This window comes from Gouania willdenowi, chromosome 13, assembly GCF_900634775.1.
Source record: "Gouania willdenowi chromosome 13, fGouWil2.1, whole genome shotgun sequence".
NCBI classification, from domain to species: domain Eukaryota; kingdom Metazoa; phylum Chordata; class Actinopteri; order Blenniiformes; family Gobiesocidae; genus Gouania; species Gouania willdenowi.
Window position 1 is genome coordinate 14,740,251 of NC_041056.1, and position 18,234 is coordinate 14,758,484.

General features: G+C 39.0%; 1 protein-coding gene across 2 annotated transcripts; it reads right to left on the reverse strand.

Annotated features, from left to right (window-relative positions):
* Positions 1 to 1,280: 1,280 nt before the first annotated feature.
* LOC114475055 (inositol-trisphosphate 3-kinase C-like) lies at positions 1,281 to 16,704 on the reverse strand. 2 transcript variants are annotated; one of them, XM_028465757.1, is made up of 7 exons: positions 15,637 to 16,704; positions 5,700 to 5,799; positions 5,234 to 5,447; positions 3,735 to 3,939; positions 3,260 to 3,358; positions 2,420 to 2,491; positions 1,281 to 1,568 (listed from the first exon to the last, which is right to left on the reverse strand). In XM_028465757.1, the coding sequence occupies exons 1-7, from the start codon at positions 16,687 to 16,689 to the stop codon at positions 1,359 to 1,361; spliced, it is 1,953 nt and encodes a 650-aa protein (XP_028321558.1). In that variant the 5' UTR covers positions 16,690 to 16,704; the 3' UTR covers positions 1,281 to 1,358. The 2 variants fall into 2 exon arrangements, with proteins under 2 accessions (XP_028321558.1, XP_028321557.1); XM_028465756.1 differs by having other exon boundaries at positions 3,260 to 3,361.
* Between the last annotated feature and the right edge of the window lie 1,530 nt (positions 16,705 to 18,234).

Below are 18,234 nucleotides of genomic sequence, written 5' to 3' on the forward strand. Positions count from 1 at the left end.
ACCGGACAAGTTAGTTACCGCTTTATATTTATATACGGAAAGATAGTAAGGGGGGGGGGAACCAAGCAGGAGTCAGTGTAAACAATCTTCTCTAAATGCTATCGGACTTTGATTCCAGTTCCATGAAGTTTACAGTTCTCACACACTCCCAGTGACACCTGGACTGAACACTCAGCTCAAAGAATGACAGATATGCTTAAAAGCACTGTCTTAAAATGTAAATATTAGAAAGACGCGTCACAGTACGTTTTCAGCATTGTGATTTAAATCCAATCTTATAAAAGTTCCATTTAGTGTAAAAGAAAAAGTTTAACAACGTTGTCGTCTTAAGTTCATTCATGGCCTTCCTGTTGATCCAAGTATGATTTGGATTTTCCAGTTTTAAAACTATCGATACATCACAGACAGTCGGTCATTTCAGCTTCTTCCAGTTTCATTGAAAACTCATTAGTTGCTGTAAATCTGAAGTAATAATAAAATAATCTGAGAAAGAAGTCCTAACACCGACTTGTAAACTCAGCATTTTACTGCTGCTTCCTTTCCATCATGCACAGAGGCACAGCTTATTTTGTTCAATGGCTTTGTAAGGACCGATAGTGCAACAGCATCCAAACAAACATGGCTGCTTAGCTCCAGGCTGGTTGAGAAGAAAAAAAAGAATGCTTTTCACTGCATTTACATACAAAAAGAAAAACTGATTTAAAGAAATCCCTAAGTGGATTTAATTCATGGAGGAATGAGCTCACTGTACTGGAATGATCACAGCAGTGATGTGAATCTGAGGCACGCTGAAAGCATCCAAACAAGGTAAACAGGTTATACCAAGGCCAAAAGGTTTAAATTAAGACTATGTTCACACGGAGTTAGTTTACACTTGGTCTGATTAGTGGCTTTAGTGTTAAAGTATTCTTAAAAATGTCCATAAGAAGATAAAAGTCCCAGGTACCCCAAAGCTCCTCAAATAAAAAAAATAAAAAGCTCTGCATGGAGGACATGGAAGGCTGGAAGATGGCTGCCAAGTTCACCTACAACCAACAGAGGGCGGCGCTGAGGCGGAAAATATCAACATCACAGGCAGAACAATGGTTAAAGTCTGCATGCATGAGTTCAAGTGATCAACAGCTCACGTGACCACATTTAAAAGGTGGGATTGAACCATCCTCGTCTCCTTATCTGCTGCATATCGTTGGGTCTTTGGCAAACTCTGCTATGCTTAACACACCCTGTGTTTGTTGTGCTTTGTCTTTGCACAAAGACACACTTGAAAAAATGTGCATGTGTGCTTTAACCTGTCAAACCCAGGGTTTCATCTTCTCTTTTTTTTTTATACAGCTTTTAGCACCCCAGGTGTCACCTTCTCAGGGTGTCTGTGGGAGCATACTGCTGAAAATGTCTATCAGGTTGTCCAGGCCCCACAGGTACCCATCCTCTCTGTTGCCCTCCACCCAGGGACTCCGGTGGTCCAGGGTCTGAGGGGCCGGGAGCGGGACCGTCTTTCCGAAGTCGATCATCCACACTTTGGCCTTTCCTGAGGCATCGTGCACGAAGAGAAGGGAGCTTCCCACCACCTGAGAACCAGTGAGTGGAGGTTTGAACGCAGCATGTCAGGAAGTGCAAGTTTAGGCAAGGCAAATTTATTTGTATAGCACATTTTATATACACAAGACAATTCAATGCACTTTGCATATTAAAAAAAAAGTGCAACAGAAAGCAGCATCACCATGTTTACTGTGAACTCTGGCCTCCACTATCTGACCTGTGTCCATAGATCTGAGAGACCTGCTGGGTTCATACCTGACTAACATCTCACTGATGTATTCTGGACCAAACCAAATCACACATTTATACACCAGCAGCATAACTTTAAAATCTATTCTGAGGCTGACTGGGAGTCAGTGTAAAGATTTTAAAACTGGAGTGATGTGTTCTGATCTCTTTGTTCTGGTTAAGTCCCGAGCTGCAGCGTTCTGAACCAGCTGTTGCTGTTTGATGCTCTTTTGGGGGATTCCTGTCAGAAGACCATTACAATAGTCCTAGCAATAATTTCAGAAAAGTATTGCTGTCTTGCTTTGAACAAGCCTCATTTTGTACAGCTCTAGATGAAGTTGGAGTTTTGTTGTTCTCCATTTATGCTCAGCTCTTCTACAAAAAGATTTTAAATTCTGCATTTATGTTTGGTTTTCTCTTAGTTATGACTGGAGCCACCACATCTATGACATTACAGACTTTCGTATCAAATCCATCCAAGAGTTTATCAACTGTCCCCGCACTCAAGGTTGGTGCCATTGCTATGGCTTCCATAAACTGTGCACGTGTTGTCATTTATGCACCTTTTCTTAAAACACACAGAAGTAGGGGGAACAGATGCTGCAGTCTCTAAGTTTACACTTTTGTTCTATCGGGATGACGCGTTTCTCACCTCATGTGTCCGTAAGAAAGCTGACTTTTCAAGGACTGAGCGGAGCTCCTCCAGTCGCTGCAGGTAGTGCTTCTGAAAGAGGGGAAAAAAGATTAGAGGAGGAAGAAGGACAGACCTCCTAGGTGTAGACACATTTTTTCCTCTTTTTTTTGCCATGGTTAACTGGGAATCACAAGCCTGGTGTTGACAGTTAAATAATAGGACTAGGAGACTGTGTTTAAAGGTGTAATTTTAGGTTTTTGTGCAGTTGCCACCATCATTGATGCACACACACACACACACAGTAAAGAGTCAAAGCCTGTAGCTGTGCAGTGTGCCTGTATGAACATGTTTGTACCACCTCTCAGGTGTACACATGACCTATTTATTCTGTTCTTTTATTAAAGTGCAAACTTAGTTTGACTTCAGAAAGCCTTTTAGCTCTAATGTCCTGTCTGTTGCCAGATGGAAAAACATGTTTATGTTTAATGATTCCAAACCACTTATTGTTGGTATGTCTTAAGGTTGACAAGGACAACTGACAAGGATGCACACAGTACTACTGTTTAGACAAGGAAGAGGAAGCCAAACAATGAAGATAAGCACATGTTTATTAAAAAGAACATTTGGTGAGGCTGTGTTTATATCACGGTCATTGTTGATGTCTTTTTACTTCATGAACAGTTTTCTGTTGTAAAACCATGTCACTCTCCGAGAAAGCATTTACAACACGCATGATAAGTGGGATAGTAACTTGTTTTAGGGAGTGTAGACAGGCACCCCTTCTCATAAACATCTGTACAAACAGTCCTCACAGTTTGAAACCTTTTTTCATAACTGAGCAGTAAAATGTTGACGTACCAGAATGTGAGTGTTGCCATGAACAAAGTCCTCCAGAGCTTGCATCACCTGCTCTCTCTTTCTTGTCTTCTTAAAGTTGGTGTTGCATGTTCCGTCAGCCTTCTGTTGAGAAACAAACACGTGCACGTGGGGAACAGATACAGCATTTTCAATGTTCCAGCTTTAGTCTGTGGCTGCCTGCACAGATACGAGTGCTTACATCATAGCTCTGCTTAAGTGCACGTTTCCCTGTCAGTGTTTGGCTGCTCCTACTTGTTTGACTGGACTATGACTTCAATGGGAACTATGTGTCATCGTATATTTTCATAAGTGTCTGAATAGCGTTTAAATCTGCCATCGCTACGCCCCGATGAGCAGCCTGGGGTTTTTCCACTCACTGGGAACTAGGATTCTAGTTTTTTTTTGGTTTACTTCTTGTAGAAAAACATGCAACTGTGTTTATATTCCTGAGTGACGGTGAGGACTGCAGGCTGACCTTAATGCCTTCGATGCGGAAGCCCATGGTGGCGGTGGAGCTGAGCGTCTCCCTCCACTGCATGTATCGGGGTTTCAGGACGCCCTGCTGAGCGCGCTCCTGCTCCGTGGGCGCTGAGGGATCCACTGCTACCATCTTCTCATACATGTCCTTCCGCAGACGTGGACGCTCCCGAGCTTTCATCAGCTCCTCCTCCAAATATGTCCTGGACATTATCAAATTTGAGTAAAGCTTTATCCTATTTCCTGCTTTCTGTTATACTCTTTATTCATTTTGAACAATTTGCAAACGCAAGAAACAATATTACAATAAAAAAAAAAAGATTTGATGCAGGTGGATTCCTTCCAGAAAAAAAAAAAACAAAACAATAAATACATATGTGACTGCATACACATACTTTTTGTGTTAGAAAGAGAAAGGGTGGAGATTAAAACTTATTAGTCCCACCCATTTCCCTACATTACAGTAACAAATCACATTTTCAGCATCCTGTTTTTCAACCATTGTTGCTGTTAATAAATACATTTTGTCTCATTTTTATATGATTATAATACACACACAAAAAACATAATACACACATTGTCATACAACATAAAAATATTTTCTTTTAAATTGCTTGGTATTTTAAAGTTGCAGCTACTACCCACAATAATTATTTATTCAATCAATCGATAGCGTAGGCCTCATTGATCAACAAACAGTTTGTACGACAAAACCGTGTAAAAAGGTTGAACTTTCCGGATGAAAGTTTGTGCCCATCCCTACCATAAACACTCAGTTTGTTGATGTTTTCGCGCACTGAATTGTTAGATGTGGAGTTGCAGAGACGGGTGCTGCATAGAAGTGTTTTTGCTTCATTCTAACGTCACTGGGAATACTGGGAACATACTAGGACAATAATAGTGTCGAGCAAATCATAGTAAGGTCATAAAAACACTTCTATGCATCTATTTACAAAACTCAGCTTCCTACAATGCAAGGAGAAAAATTGTCAACAAACGGAGCATTTAAGGATTGAAATGACTCTTTTTCACCCCTTCCATTGTCCTACCCTGACACCCTCTTCCCTGTTGCCTCCCCCCCCGTAGGTGTAACGCTGCCCTCTCCGTTTAATAAAGTGTTTCTTACCCTTTCTTAGGGAGGGCTGGTGATGGTCAGAATCATGCAATAAAATAAATATAAATATATAAATATTTCTTTAATTGCAATAATAAAACATTCACAGCTTCTCCAAAAAGATTACGCTACATATAGTGTTGACCTTCGACAGCATGTGCAGACAAGGTGAAAAAAGAAAAGAAGCTAAAAACACTTTCATGCAGCAATTTCAATTTTTTTTCCCCTTTGTTTTTGGAGTAAATTATGTTTGATTAATTGATCTATAAAACACTATGATTTTATCCAGTAAAAACATTATCTCGATCAGCACCTTTAAGTTAAATCTTTTTAAAAGAATGATAAAAATCAATGAGCCTGTTTCTTCTCTTTCTCCATCTCACCTGCTGCCCATTTTGCAGTCCATAATGGAGGGGGAGTCAAACTCAGCCAGCAGATCGTCCATCAGGTTGTAGTCCTGGTTGTCTCTCTGCACCACCCCGTGGTATGTGGGCACGTAGGGCTGCAGCACGTCCTTCATCAGTTTCTGGAGACACTGCTGCTCACACTCACAGAATCGCTTCAGCAGACGACCATACTCTCCGGCCTGAAAGTTACCTTGGAAAGAGAGAGAGAAAGATGTTTAGATGGAAGAAAAACATGACAATGTAGATTGAAAATTCAAGATGGGACGCTTCAGAAAAAGAAGTTGTAGGGTGGGGCACTAGGGAAATAAGAAACACGTTGTCCTTGGAAAGAATGAATTCAGGAGTTGTACCTGAAGATTGACAGGCCTGATAAGTCACACTGATTGCACAAGTTACCTGTACATATGAGGTGTGTTTTTGATAAGCTTTTGTTAACACATACCTGCGTGGCCGGCTAGCTGCACCCATGGGTAATGCTTCTTGAAGGACACAACGAAGGGGGAGTGGTTTACCATAGTCCTTAACTTTTGCCAAGATTTACTCTGCAAACAGAGGGAGATCTTTATTCCCATTTGATCTGTGACAACTGTGGTTTTCCTGCAATTAAAGTGAAGGTATAAGATGAATAATTCACTGAAAGCAAAACATGCCCTGCACTCTGCATAGACACGCATTGCAGCAGACATTGGATTGACCCTCCCCTCCAGTCAAGGCCAGGTGCACAATGTACATGACAAAGCCCATTCATGAAACATTTACCAAAGTCACAACTGTGGTCTCCTACAGCGTGCGCATGTGTGGGAGAGAAATGAAAGAGCTGCTTATCTGTGTTGGGAAACACCAGTGCTGTGCAAGGACAGCAGTTCTGATGTAAGCAACATAATATTGATTCATCATTCTGATAGCACATAGTGATCTCGCATGCACATGCACACGCACAGTGACTAAGCGTTTAACAGTACACGTTGTGTACTGTACTGTTTGTATTACACAACAAAATATTATCTTGATATAATTACCATACGCACACAGTCCAAAAGGGCCTCTGGCTTTTCCAAGCTCTTCAACTTATCTTCAACTACACTTAAAAAAAAAAAAAAAAAAACAAATCAAAATTTTAAATAAAAGTTATTTTCACAAATCACATGCAAAATAAAATCAACCACATTTATTTTGTTTCAACTTTTGTGGACAGAATAAAAAACGAGCATTTTTTTGGTGGTACTTGGTGAAAGGTGGAATCCTGAGAGTAGACAATCCATTATGGATTTGGAAAAAGGCAGGAAAAGAGTTACACCTCTGTAGCAGCTGGAATTCTGTAAAAAAAAAACTCTGACCAATCCCTGCCATTCAGTTCGAATGAAAAGAACCAATCAGATGCCTTCATATCCCGACTAGGCCACACCCCCTCTGTGCCTCTCTTCTCCTGCGTGCACACTCTTCATGTGACACCTTTTCCAGAAATACTGATTTGTTATTTTATATCAGTTGCACATTCAAGCTTGTGGGGGTGTGGCTTTAGAGCATATGGGAGGGGGAGGAGCTTAGAGGAAGTCTTGCTGATTCAAATCTAGCTCGCTTTCCAGAACTGTGACTTGCACCTTTACATCACAAAGGTTAGAAAACCATAATAACAAATTACAAACTGTGGCTTCATCTAGCAAACATTTAGTCTTGATGGTGAACGCAAGGCACATGTTGAATGAGAGAGCACTGTATATTCTATATAGTTCACTTGTGTTGCCATATCTAGATTACAGTGTAGACATATGGGGCAATACCTGCAAAACCACCTAACAATCACTAAGCACACAGCAAAAAGAGCAATCTGTATAGTACACAATGTAGGATATAGAGGTGTCCCGATCCGATATTGATATCGGTCAGATATCAGCCCGAAAACGGATATCGGATTTTATCGGACGACATCTAAAATCACCGATTTAAGCTCTCCGACAAAATTTTCCGCTCCAACACTTCTATCCATAGGTGACTGTGGTTCACACTTCAACAAAGTAACCTACTGTTGTTTTCTGTTTGAGTAATATCACTTGATCAAGTCTTTTCTAACATTCCACGTTACAAAATAAGTAATAAATGTATGTATGACTCTTGCTGATATTGTATCGGATCAATATTGGTATCGGCCATTACGCAAGGCTGCAATGTCGGTATGACATTGGAAGTGAAAAAGTTGTATCGGGACATCCCTAGTAGGATGTTATGAACACACCAATATATCGTTTATAAAATCACACACCTTAAAGTTTGGGGATCTAGGACAATCTAGGACTGCACAAATAATATTTCATTAAGTTGGTTTTTGTTCCGTTTTTCTCAATAGTTCGTATTGTCAATTTACTTTATTTCATTATATTTTGCATTTGTTAGTGGTGAAGAACGTGGGGTAGGATTTGGCCAGCCTGGGATTCTTCCTATCCCTTGTCAAACAAATCAAATGTATAGATTTGTTTATTCGTTTTCGTCCATTTTCTTTTTTTGTTCGTTCGAAATAAAAAATAAATAAATAGAACACATTTGTTATATCTATTATATCCTGTTATTTATGATTGTAAATGTGCGTTAATTGAATCTGTCAAAGCTTGACGTTTCCTACACACAGATAAAGTATGAGGACGATACATGAGCAGTTTTTGCCAAAAATCAGCTACAGATGTTGTATTGCTGGTCCCATCAGTCTTCATTATGGGGAGAATCGATGTGGTGGGTTAAACCTGAACTGAAGGAGAGGACAGATGAAGCTGCAGCTTCTCCTCTTTCACATGGAGCTCTTCTATTGCTTCCTGCTGATAGATGAATCCCCCCCCATGTAGTCCAATGTGTCTCCTAAACATCACACTGAGGTGGTCAGAAAGCTGCTTCGATAAAGACTAACAATTAGGGATGTCCCATTTCAACTTTTTCATTTCGATACGACACCGATATTGCAGCCTTGGCAGATACCGATATTGATCCGATATCAGCGTGAATCATACATACTTTTTTTTCTTGTTAGAATGTTAGAAAAGGCTTGATCAAGTGATGTTACTAAAACAGAGACCAATAGTCAGCAACAGTAGGTATGAGAAAAAGTGACCCATTTATTATCAAGCAATTAGTGACATCATTTTAACCTTCAACATAACATCTACAGTATTCTACAACTGAATAAAAAAAAAAAAAAAAAAATCCGATATTCGTTTTCAAGCAAATATCGGACCGATATCCGATATCGGATCAGGATACCCCTACTAACAATGCAATCAAATCAATTGGAAAACGCCCTCAGTCTTTACAGCCATTGCCCCGTCAGATTTTGCTTGTGGTGTTTGGAATCCCAAGAATGTCACCCGCACTTTACATGAACCAACACTTCACCTTTTTCCACACACCAATGCCAATAAACACACTTGGCAGAATGTATGAGGTAGCCAGGAGACTTACCGTACTCAGTTTAATTCACAAAGAACACCTCACTAATGCAACAGTCCAAAGAAATGGTGAAATTGTAGAACAGCATTGATTTAACCAGGTACTACAATCTGATAGTGTTACTATTGATCCTCCCCATCAGCTTGATTTGGTGACTAATTTATCACCATTGAAAAAAGCAAAGTCCACAATGGAATCCAGACAAGTAATAGCAGCAATACTGGTAATTACACACCTGGTAAATACCTAAACTGCTCGTCAGCCTTTGTCCCAATACACCCTACTATACGTCAGAGGAGCACGATGTTAATGAATACAGACAACTACAAATCTCTCTCACGTCTTACCTGACTGATAGAGCACCAGTGCAGAAAAGCTCCTCAACCCGAGGGTCTTCGCGGTCAGTTATGACTTGATTTATTAAAGTCAAAGCAGGTCTAAAGCAGCTGAACACTGTGTAGTTTCAGAAATAAATCTTGTTACGTCATCCCAATTCACAATTTCTCAGGTTTCAACGTTTTGTAACTTCCGTTCTTTTCTTAACATGACGTGCATTGTTGTCCTACAGCATTTCTTCATGCTCGTTCTTTGACATCTACCTGCTTGAACTTGTTCCTTCATTCACTCCTTTGAAATCCTCCCACCCTACCCCACCCTACCCCGACTCACCTGAAAGCACAGATGTCCACACATTGACCCGTCCTACATTCTATCTGTTCTCTCTCTCTCTCTCTAACCTGTTAACCCCCATAGTGCAGATCGTATGCCCCACACTGAACCAGGTCCATGACAGATATGACAACATGGGGGTAGAGGACAACGATCAATACGTCTGTGCATTATTGGTTGCTCTCGTTTTGTCTGCATGTCAGTATCTTAGGTGATACGTGGCCTGCAGAGATGCCATGTGCTTAGTTACAAAGCAGAACCTGTTAGACGACTGCCATTAGCTAAAGGAGTGTAACTTTTGGTGTTTTTAGATACAGTAAGACTTCTTTTCCTAAAGCCTTCTGCAAACCACATCCCTTTGCTTTAAGCTTTGAAACATTAAAAAAACAGAGGTTAACAAGAATTAAAAACCTAATATTTGTTCCTACTATGATGTGACTTTACGTTTAACAGCTACACCCCCCCCCAAAAAAAAAAATAAATAAAAGTGACTACTGTCTTTTGCTTTCATCTGACACAGCACAGTGTGAAGACTGGTTCAACTACCCCACCCTAACACATCCCATGGATTACCGTAAAGGATTTAAAAACTGTTGTTTGTCACTAGGGCACTAGTGTCTAGCCTAAACCTGAGGCTCATGTTTAGAAAAGCCAAAAGAGGATTAGTTTTTCTCCAAATTCTGGCCTTGTCAAGTTGTCAGCGGCAGATTTCACCGTAGTCTATATCAGAAGATCGCATTCTACTTCATGAAAACTAAGGATGTCCTGACACAATATTAGAAATCTTGTTTTTATTGGATTAATTGAGGTTATTTTTTCAGGGTCTTCTAATTTATTTTTTATTTATTTTATTAAATTCTATAATATTCTTGTGTTTGAAAATAACATTTATGTAACCATTGGTTAATTTAAATGGGCAGTCGTTTTTCATTATGTAACAAAAACATGAAAAACAAAAAAAAACACATTATTTGATATTTTTTTCCAAAACCAAAATGAAAAAATTAAAAATGCCTTGTTCAAATTTAAGATCTTTTGTTTCCGTACAGAAAACGAAAAATGAACACCTTTATTCGTTTTCTCCATTACTGCTTTGCCAAAGTACGTTTTTCGTCATTTTGGTTTTGGAAATAAATATCAAATAAGTGTTTTTTTTTTTCGTTTTTCATGTTTTTGTTACATAATGAAAAACGAATGATACACGGATTCATCCACTCCTTTTGTCTGTGAGGGGTTAACCGTTAACGTATCTGATCCACAACTTAACAAGCGTGCTTCTCTGAAGGCGAAGAGAGAAGTTAATCCTTTCCATTAGGTATAAATGTAATTTACTATGTCTAAACAATCATAAATTGTGGGTGGGTCTTGTAATTGTCTTTTTACGTGCAGTTATCAAAATGACAAATAAGTATGCATCACCTCGCCTGACCAATGAGTCTAAAATACCTAAAAAGAGTGTGGGAAACTGCATGGGTAGATCACTGTTAAATATATTTCCTAACACTTTGTGAAGCTATGTCTAGAAGGATTTAACCACTGGACATTCCCAAAAAATATGGCAGTGATTGGCAACCAGGTGTCCACAACTCCGGCCATACAAGGGAGCTGGTGCATAAATATTGGGTCACTAAGACCCGTTTCCTTTCTTATGTTATGATCAAGACGGTTTCGTACCTGAAGGAATCTATAAAAATCAGTCATTTCAAGGCCAAAATCTTCCGTCAATCTTTCAAAGTTTTTAAATAGTCCTTTTTCTGTAAGAGAGTGGTATGTCGTTATCCCTTTAGAAATCCATGATTTAAATCCTTTATCTGTTATGTTAGGCTTCAACTCAGGGTCAAAAGATACTGGATCTTTAAGAAACTTGGTTAGTTTTTCTCTCATAGCTACTGTTGTTCTCTGTTTGAGTAATATCACTTCATCAAGACTTCACTAACATTTCACACTATAAAGATGCATCTTGATTTTCATCTTTTTTCCAAATGTGACGTAGAGATATTAAAACAGCTAGTGCTACAATCATTTGTCAGCATTTCCACATATTTCAACACTTAAAACATGGATCTAACCAAACGTTGTGCAAAGGCTAGTTTCTCATCCTCTAACCGTTCATGTTTTCCAATGACAGAATTAGTCACTAGATCTTAATGTATACTAGAGTAACAGAGCAAACCTGACTGTACTTATTATAAATAAAAGACTCTACGCAACCAAAAATGAATAAGGACTTGCATTTCAAAGAGGAAGTTAGGTAACCAACCACTTGCTTTCTATTGTGTACTACCACAGATGTCCAATTGTGAAACTAATGTGTTTTAACCATTTTCCTTTGTTTGGCTTACGTCAGTCAGGTGTTTCATTAAGCTGTTTAATATGTAAAGTGTTATTAGCATTACAGTCATCTCAGCAGACTAAGTTTTTGTCTGTTCAGCAAGACTAAGACTGACTAAAGTACAGATGGCGATAAATCTGCTGTAATTAATATAATATTTATTTGGGAAATGTTTAGTCTCATTAGTGGCACGTGGCCCCAAAACATTTAGAAAACTCAGGACTAGATCATATGACTGCAAAAATCAATACATGTCCAAATTGCTCACAAAACGTTCAGAAACAGGCCCGTCTTCCACCATGCCCGTCTAATAATGTATTAGGGGACAATACTTGGCTTTTAGTAAAATGTATGAGAGTGATGAATAAATTATCAATAAAATGCTTACTGTGCAGAAACTCAAAGGCGTTTACATCTAAACGCATTGAAATGCCAGGGACACCACTCACACTGCTGTCAAAAGTAATACCAGAGAGGAGAAGAAGTGCCATATAAGGCAAACTCGTCGCCAGGGCAACCCGGCTCAGCCGTCAGACAAACTTTCCATGACACACGTTGAACTATAAACGCAAGACGACATCACTGCTACTCTGTGTGTGCGCAAGCATATGTGAACAAGTATGTGCACACACACACGCACATCACCACGCATTCACGCAAAGTAACGGCACGGCCATTTAAAGGCCCCACCATCACCGACAACAACAACAAGCACATGCTTTTTCTCATACGGACAGACAGTAACAAAGCTGTTACTGAACTCCAAATGGACAAAGAGCTTTAAAATTAACACATTTAAAGTTGTTCTTATCAGACAGAATTGGACACCGTCATCCTGTTTGTTACAACAGCTTAAGTGCAACATCTGATTGCTCATATCCTGCTGTGGAGTAACAGGACCCTGTCAGGACAGAAAAGGACACTTTCTACCAAGCTCTTTATTTCACACATCAGTTGGGATTGTGTCAATATACTGTATGCCTATCCATTATCAAAAACAAGAAATGTACACGGGATTGTTTCAACTTTCAACAGCGAATATGATGAACTTTACAGCACTTACGAGTATTATTAATGTGTGAGAAAGAGTGTTTACATACAGACAGTGGACATAACGAGAGGAGGTGAAACTACACCTGCAATAATACATTTTAAACTGTGAGAAAAGAAAATAACCGCAAAAATATCCCAATTTTCTTTTTCTATTTTGTTGTATTAACTTTTTTGCCGTGTTCCTGACCACTAGACTAAAACTTACCGATATGTAAAAAAAAAAAAAAAAAAACTTTGCTTCTGTAATGGTTTCTAAAAAATAACTAAGGAAATATAGTGTGAAAACAGGTAGCGTAAAAGGACAATTATAATCTATAAGTAATATGAATAAAAATTATAGCATGATAAGAAAAAAAGCATCTGAGGCTTGTCTGAAACTATGAGAGCAAAAAGGGAAATAACATTTACCACCTGATATGGATGGTTAGCAAAAACAACTTCTTGTAGAAGTAAATATTGAATAAAATAAATATAATAAGACAGTCCATGGATATTAACCCTAGAACACTATCAGCAAATGTATTTACATTTTTTCCATGAGGTTGTGTTTACCTTCACCACGGAAGCCTCAAATGCCCCAGATATGGGTGGAAAAAAAGACCACGCTACATGACATAGCAAAAAATAAAAGAACACAACTTTAATTTGTCATTTTTTGTCAAATTTTGATATATTTTGATTATAATTACTTTTATCAGCCCCAACATCCTCCGTTTTCAGAGTTTGTCTTGTTGCCCCGGCACGGAAAACAAATCGGTTTTCCAATTATTTTGCACCCTCCGCGATTAAATTGTTAAATTCAAAAGGTGTAGTTTGAAGTGATATTGTATTCTGATATTTTTTTTTTTAAATTTTATTATATAGGGTATCCTGATGCTGCTCCATAGACTGTGACTGTAATGTACTGACCACCGTTTGTGTTGTATGTATGTGACTGCTCTGCTGCTCTGAGAATTGCTACAAATGAATTGCCCAATGGGATCAATAAAGTAAATAAATAAATAAATAAAATAATCTGTCCAAGAACAAAACAAAACCTCACAGTGATCACATGCTGTTAAAAAAAAAATCCAAAAACAAACCAAGCTATAGGAATTGTTAAACAGTGCTGTATAAACAGTAAACTTAAAGCTGAGCATCCTTTACTGGGAAAACCTGGAATTTCTGGGTTCACATGCTGCCATGAGGAGGAACAGAACTACTGGAAATGTGCTTCTGGGAAAGACATCCTGTTTTTAAGACATTCCAGGCATGTCTCGTCAAAGGCGCATCAAAAGCTCCACACACTAGAGAGACACTAAGAATAAAACTACCAACAGACAGGGGAAACCATCAAAGTCTAAAGTCTCACAACTATTTTCACAAGAGTGCTAATCTGATATTTACCATTCAGAGGGAATTTAAGGATGGCGAGGGAATAGTTTGCATTCAAACAGTAAAGAAAAAAGATCCTTCAGCTGAGGTAATCCAGGCCATGTGATGTGGCGATTAAGTAACATATGAGTCTTTAGTTAAAAAGTAACTACGCATAATTACTTAGCAAAAACAAGCTCTGAATCAAACGTCTAACATTGTAATGATTTTTTTTTTTTTGCAACAATAGATAACAAGCCACTATTAATGAGAGGGTCAAAGGGCAAAACAAAAGGGAAAGAAAGGTATCAATTTAACTCTCCACAAGAACTGTGTGCAAACTAAAATATGTCACCAATACAAACTAACTGGATAAATACCAGAAATTAACACAATAATAATCAGTAATTACATTTTACGCCGACAACTAAACAATGATAGAATTGGTCACAGGTGACCAGAGGGCGATCCTGCACGTGTCTCACATCTATTCTTACCTCATCTTGTGTGCACGCTCATTTTTTCCAGCTAACAGCGTTGTCAGCTTGGTGTAGGAATGTACTCTATTGCACACAGTATGTCAGCAAATGTTTACAGGCGGTTGTGCAATGTTTGTATTTGTCATAGTTTGGTAACTTAAAAAAGTGGTAAGACCAGTTTATGATTGTTTTTTAGCTGTGGGACCATAATAACTATAATTTTTCTTCTCTAAATGCACAGTGAGTTAGTATGCAGTAATAGATGCCGTGCTCATGTGATCAGGGTGTGAATCCAATTTGTTTGAAATAGTTTTTTGTCACACAGGGGATGTTACTAAACAACACACAAAGTGGAGAAAAGAAGAAAAAAAAAAACAACATTACTGGTATGAGGTCTGAAGAAGATGGCACACTTTCCATTTAATTCTTATATATATATATATATATATATATATGGAATTTATATCTTAATAGTAGGGGACCAACAAATCAATAGGGGGAAACAACTCAATCAGTATTTAGGGTTAGATTATTTATATACTGTTTGAGGCAATGGAACTAAAAAGGGCCAAATTTGGCACTTTTTCTCAATTCTTGGCAAAACCACACCATCTTTAAAAGGGAACTCCTAGAGCTTTCATAATTTACACGAAGTTTGGGATTTATGTTCTTGACAAGTTGGAGACAAAATTATTATTATTAATAACTCGATTTATATTTGACAAAGTAAAAGTATAGAAATAGAATAAGGTTGTTTAAGATTAAATGTTTTAATTTAAAAAGGTATACGATATTGAAAATAATATTTCTAATCAGTAATATTCAAATTTTAATGTAGATTGTTAGACATCCCAGGCGACCCCACATGGGGTCACGACCCCAAGGTTGAAAAACAGTGCCGTGTGTCTTGGAAAATTTAGGGGGGAAAGCTACAATTCCACATTGAGTTGTTTGCATCCATCTGCAAACTGTGAAAACTTACGGAGGTCAAACAAAGGATAGATGTAGTCTGCCTTCACTGTTTCTATTAAAGTGTAGGGGTCATAAATCCTAGCACTCACCGGGGGCCCATCGTCCGGGCTGCAGAGAGACGGTCCTGGAGACACACTGAACTCGATGTCGCTTCCAGTGAAGTCATCCTCGGACTCTTCAAATGACGAGGCTGAGGACAGACACAGGGGGGACGAATTGGACCATTTCCTTGATGGTCGCATCAGAGCCGGGGACCCTCCACAGCCACTGTCCGAACACGGTGACTCGTCGTCGGGATGAGGCTCCAGGCAACAGCCGGTGCTGAACTCCGAACGGACAGAGAGCTGGATGGGGGTCAGCTGAGGGCGAATCGGACTGGGATCTCTGGTGATGATGAGTTTCGGTATGGGTCCTGGATAGCTCTGGGGGGTCTGTGCTTGATCTTCTCCGCTTGCTGCTTCATCCATACAGTTCTTTGTGTCCCCAGCAATGTAGTCAGTTTTAGTCATTTTATCATTTTCCTCCAAATCTCGATACAAATTCCGTTTTGTATCCAGGTTAGAGGCGAGCTGGTCCGGGAGCCGTCTCACTGCGGACCCAACAGGCTCCTGGTCGGACTTCTCCACTGGCTGATGTTCCATGGCCCTCTCTGGGAGATCCCAGGCATCGTCTTCTCGCTTCGGTTTGGTCTCCTGGTTGACTTCAGACTGTCTTTCCGAGCCAACAGCACAGGGCACCCGTGTCGAACGGTTCACAAAACTCAGAATACCTGCTTTATTATCCTTATCCAGGTAATGTGGTGTCTCTGAACCACCCGGGCCCGCTCCACGTTCCTCCGCCGCCGACGCGACCTCGTCCCGGGGTAACTTCCCTGCTCTGTGGCAGCGGGGAGCTGCTGGTTCTCGGATGGCGTGCTCCTCGCCTTCTAACCCGGTCTCACCTAGACTGGAACCCCGCTTTCTCCTCCCAAGACAAGGCTGCACCTTTCTTTTCATCGGATTCTTGTAGAAACGGTGGCCCCGTGGTGTGTTCCAGCCCCTAAATGTGTGGTTACGGCGCAGGACTGCCGCTCTGCCAGCCCTCCATGTCGCTCTGTCGGCGGCGGTGCAAATGTGCGTGAGTTCCAACAGACTTTGGCCCATCCCGCCTGCCGTAGTGATAACCGCGTGCCAGACACACCCTCGCTGTTAGCTCTGGACTCAATAAAGCCTAAAGCTACTCAACAGCAGCCCCTCGTGGTGGACGACACTATCGATCCGAGTCAACGTCCCATACACGAGTTCCAAATATTATCTGATGTGGATGTTTATGTGGTATTGTACGGTGGCTGTGAAGTGCGAAGCACATTTAGAAAAACCACAATAAATTTACAATTTTGAGCAAAACACTTTTACAAATGCCAGAAAAAATTAACAATTTTAAAAACAAATGTACATATTTATCTAAAAAGAAAATTACAAATAGCAAAACACTTTTTTATAATTTACTGCAACACTTTTACAAAAGGTCAAAACAAATTAACAAATATGGAAACACATTTACACTTGTAATGTGCCATTGTAAATTTGTTTCAACATTTGTAAAAGTATTTTGCTATATATATATATATAAACATTCCTTAAATTTTGACTTAGGGCTAGGTTTTAACAAAAAAAAAATCGCAAAACTACGGTGGCTGAGAAATGCAAAACACTTTTACAAATGCCACAACAAATTTACAATTTTGAAAACACATTACATACACATATAATGTGTATTTGTTTTCAAAATCGCAAAACTACGGTGGCTGAGAAATGCAAAACACCTTTACTAATGCCACAACAAAATTACAATTTTGAAAACAAATACACAATAACAAAATATATAAAGACTGACCAAAACACAATATTTAACATTGGCAATCAAGAACGAAACAGAAAAAGAAAAAAAAAAAATCTCACAGGTCACTCAGTGCAAATTTCTCCAAATTGTAAAACATGTTGGCTTCGTTTTTAAACATCTACATTTGTGAATGAAAATGAATGGCAAAATTAAAAACGAGTTGTGCAAAAAGGTATTTTGACGTCACACAAAGGCAGGCAATCACAGACAAGCAAACCCGTTATTCCAAAGCCAAATAAGGCACTTTGATTTGGGTAAAAGTGTAAACATGCTTTGTTTGTCTTTGGAAAATAAATGAAAAAACTAAGAGAAAATTAATGAATCAAAAATAAAGTATTGGCGCCCTCTTGTGCTCTTACTGACATTTACTTACATTTATTACCTAAGAAACCAATGCAAAAATTAATCGTAAATTCAATGTGTACTCAGGACATTTTCTGTGGAATCCATGAAATGAACAAACAGACAAATAGGCCCACCTCTAACCAAGCAATTAGTATAACACAGAGACTTTGTAACAAACACTACAGAATATAGTTGTTATTAAAAAATAAATGGTAAAAACAGAGGCATTGATGACCAACAACCTTCCTCTACAAAGTCACCTCCCCTAATACCTCGGCATAAATGTAGTGATACAATTTTAATATGTAGTGAATATTTCATTTCCATATTTATTTCTCAAACATTTCGAAATAAGTTATAAATGTAACAAACACGTGTGTGTAGTATAAAATTATTTATTTGGTTTTTGATTCTCTTTTTAAGAGCGAAACACTCTTGCAGTGTTTGCGGTCATGTGACTT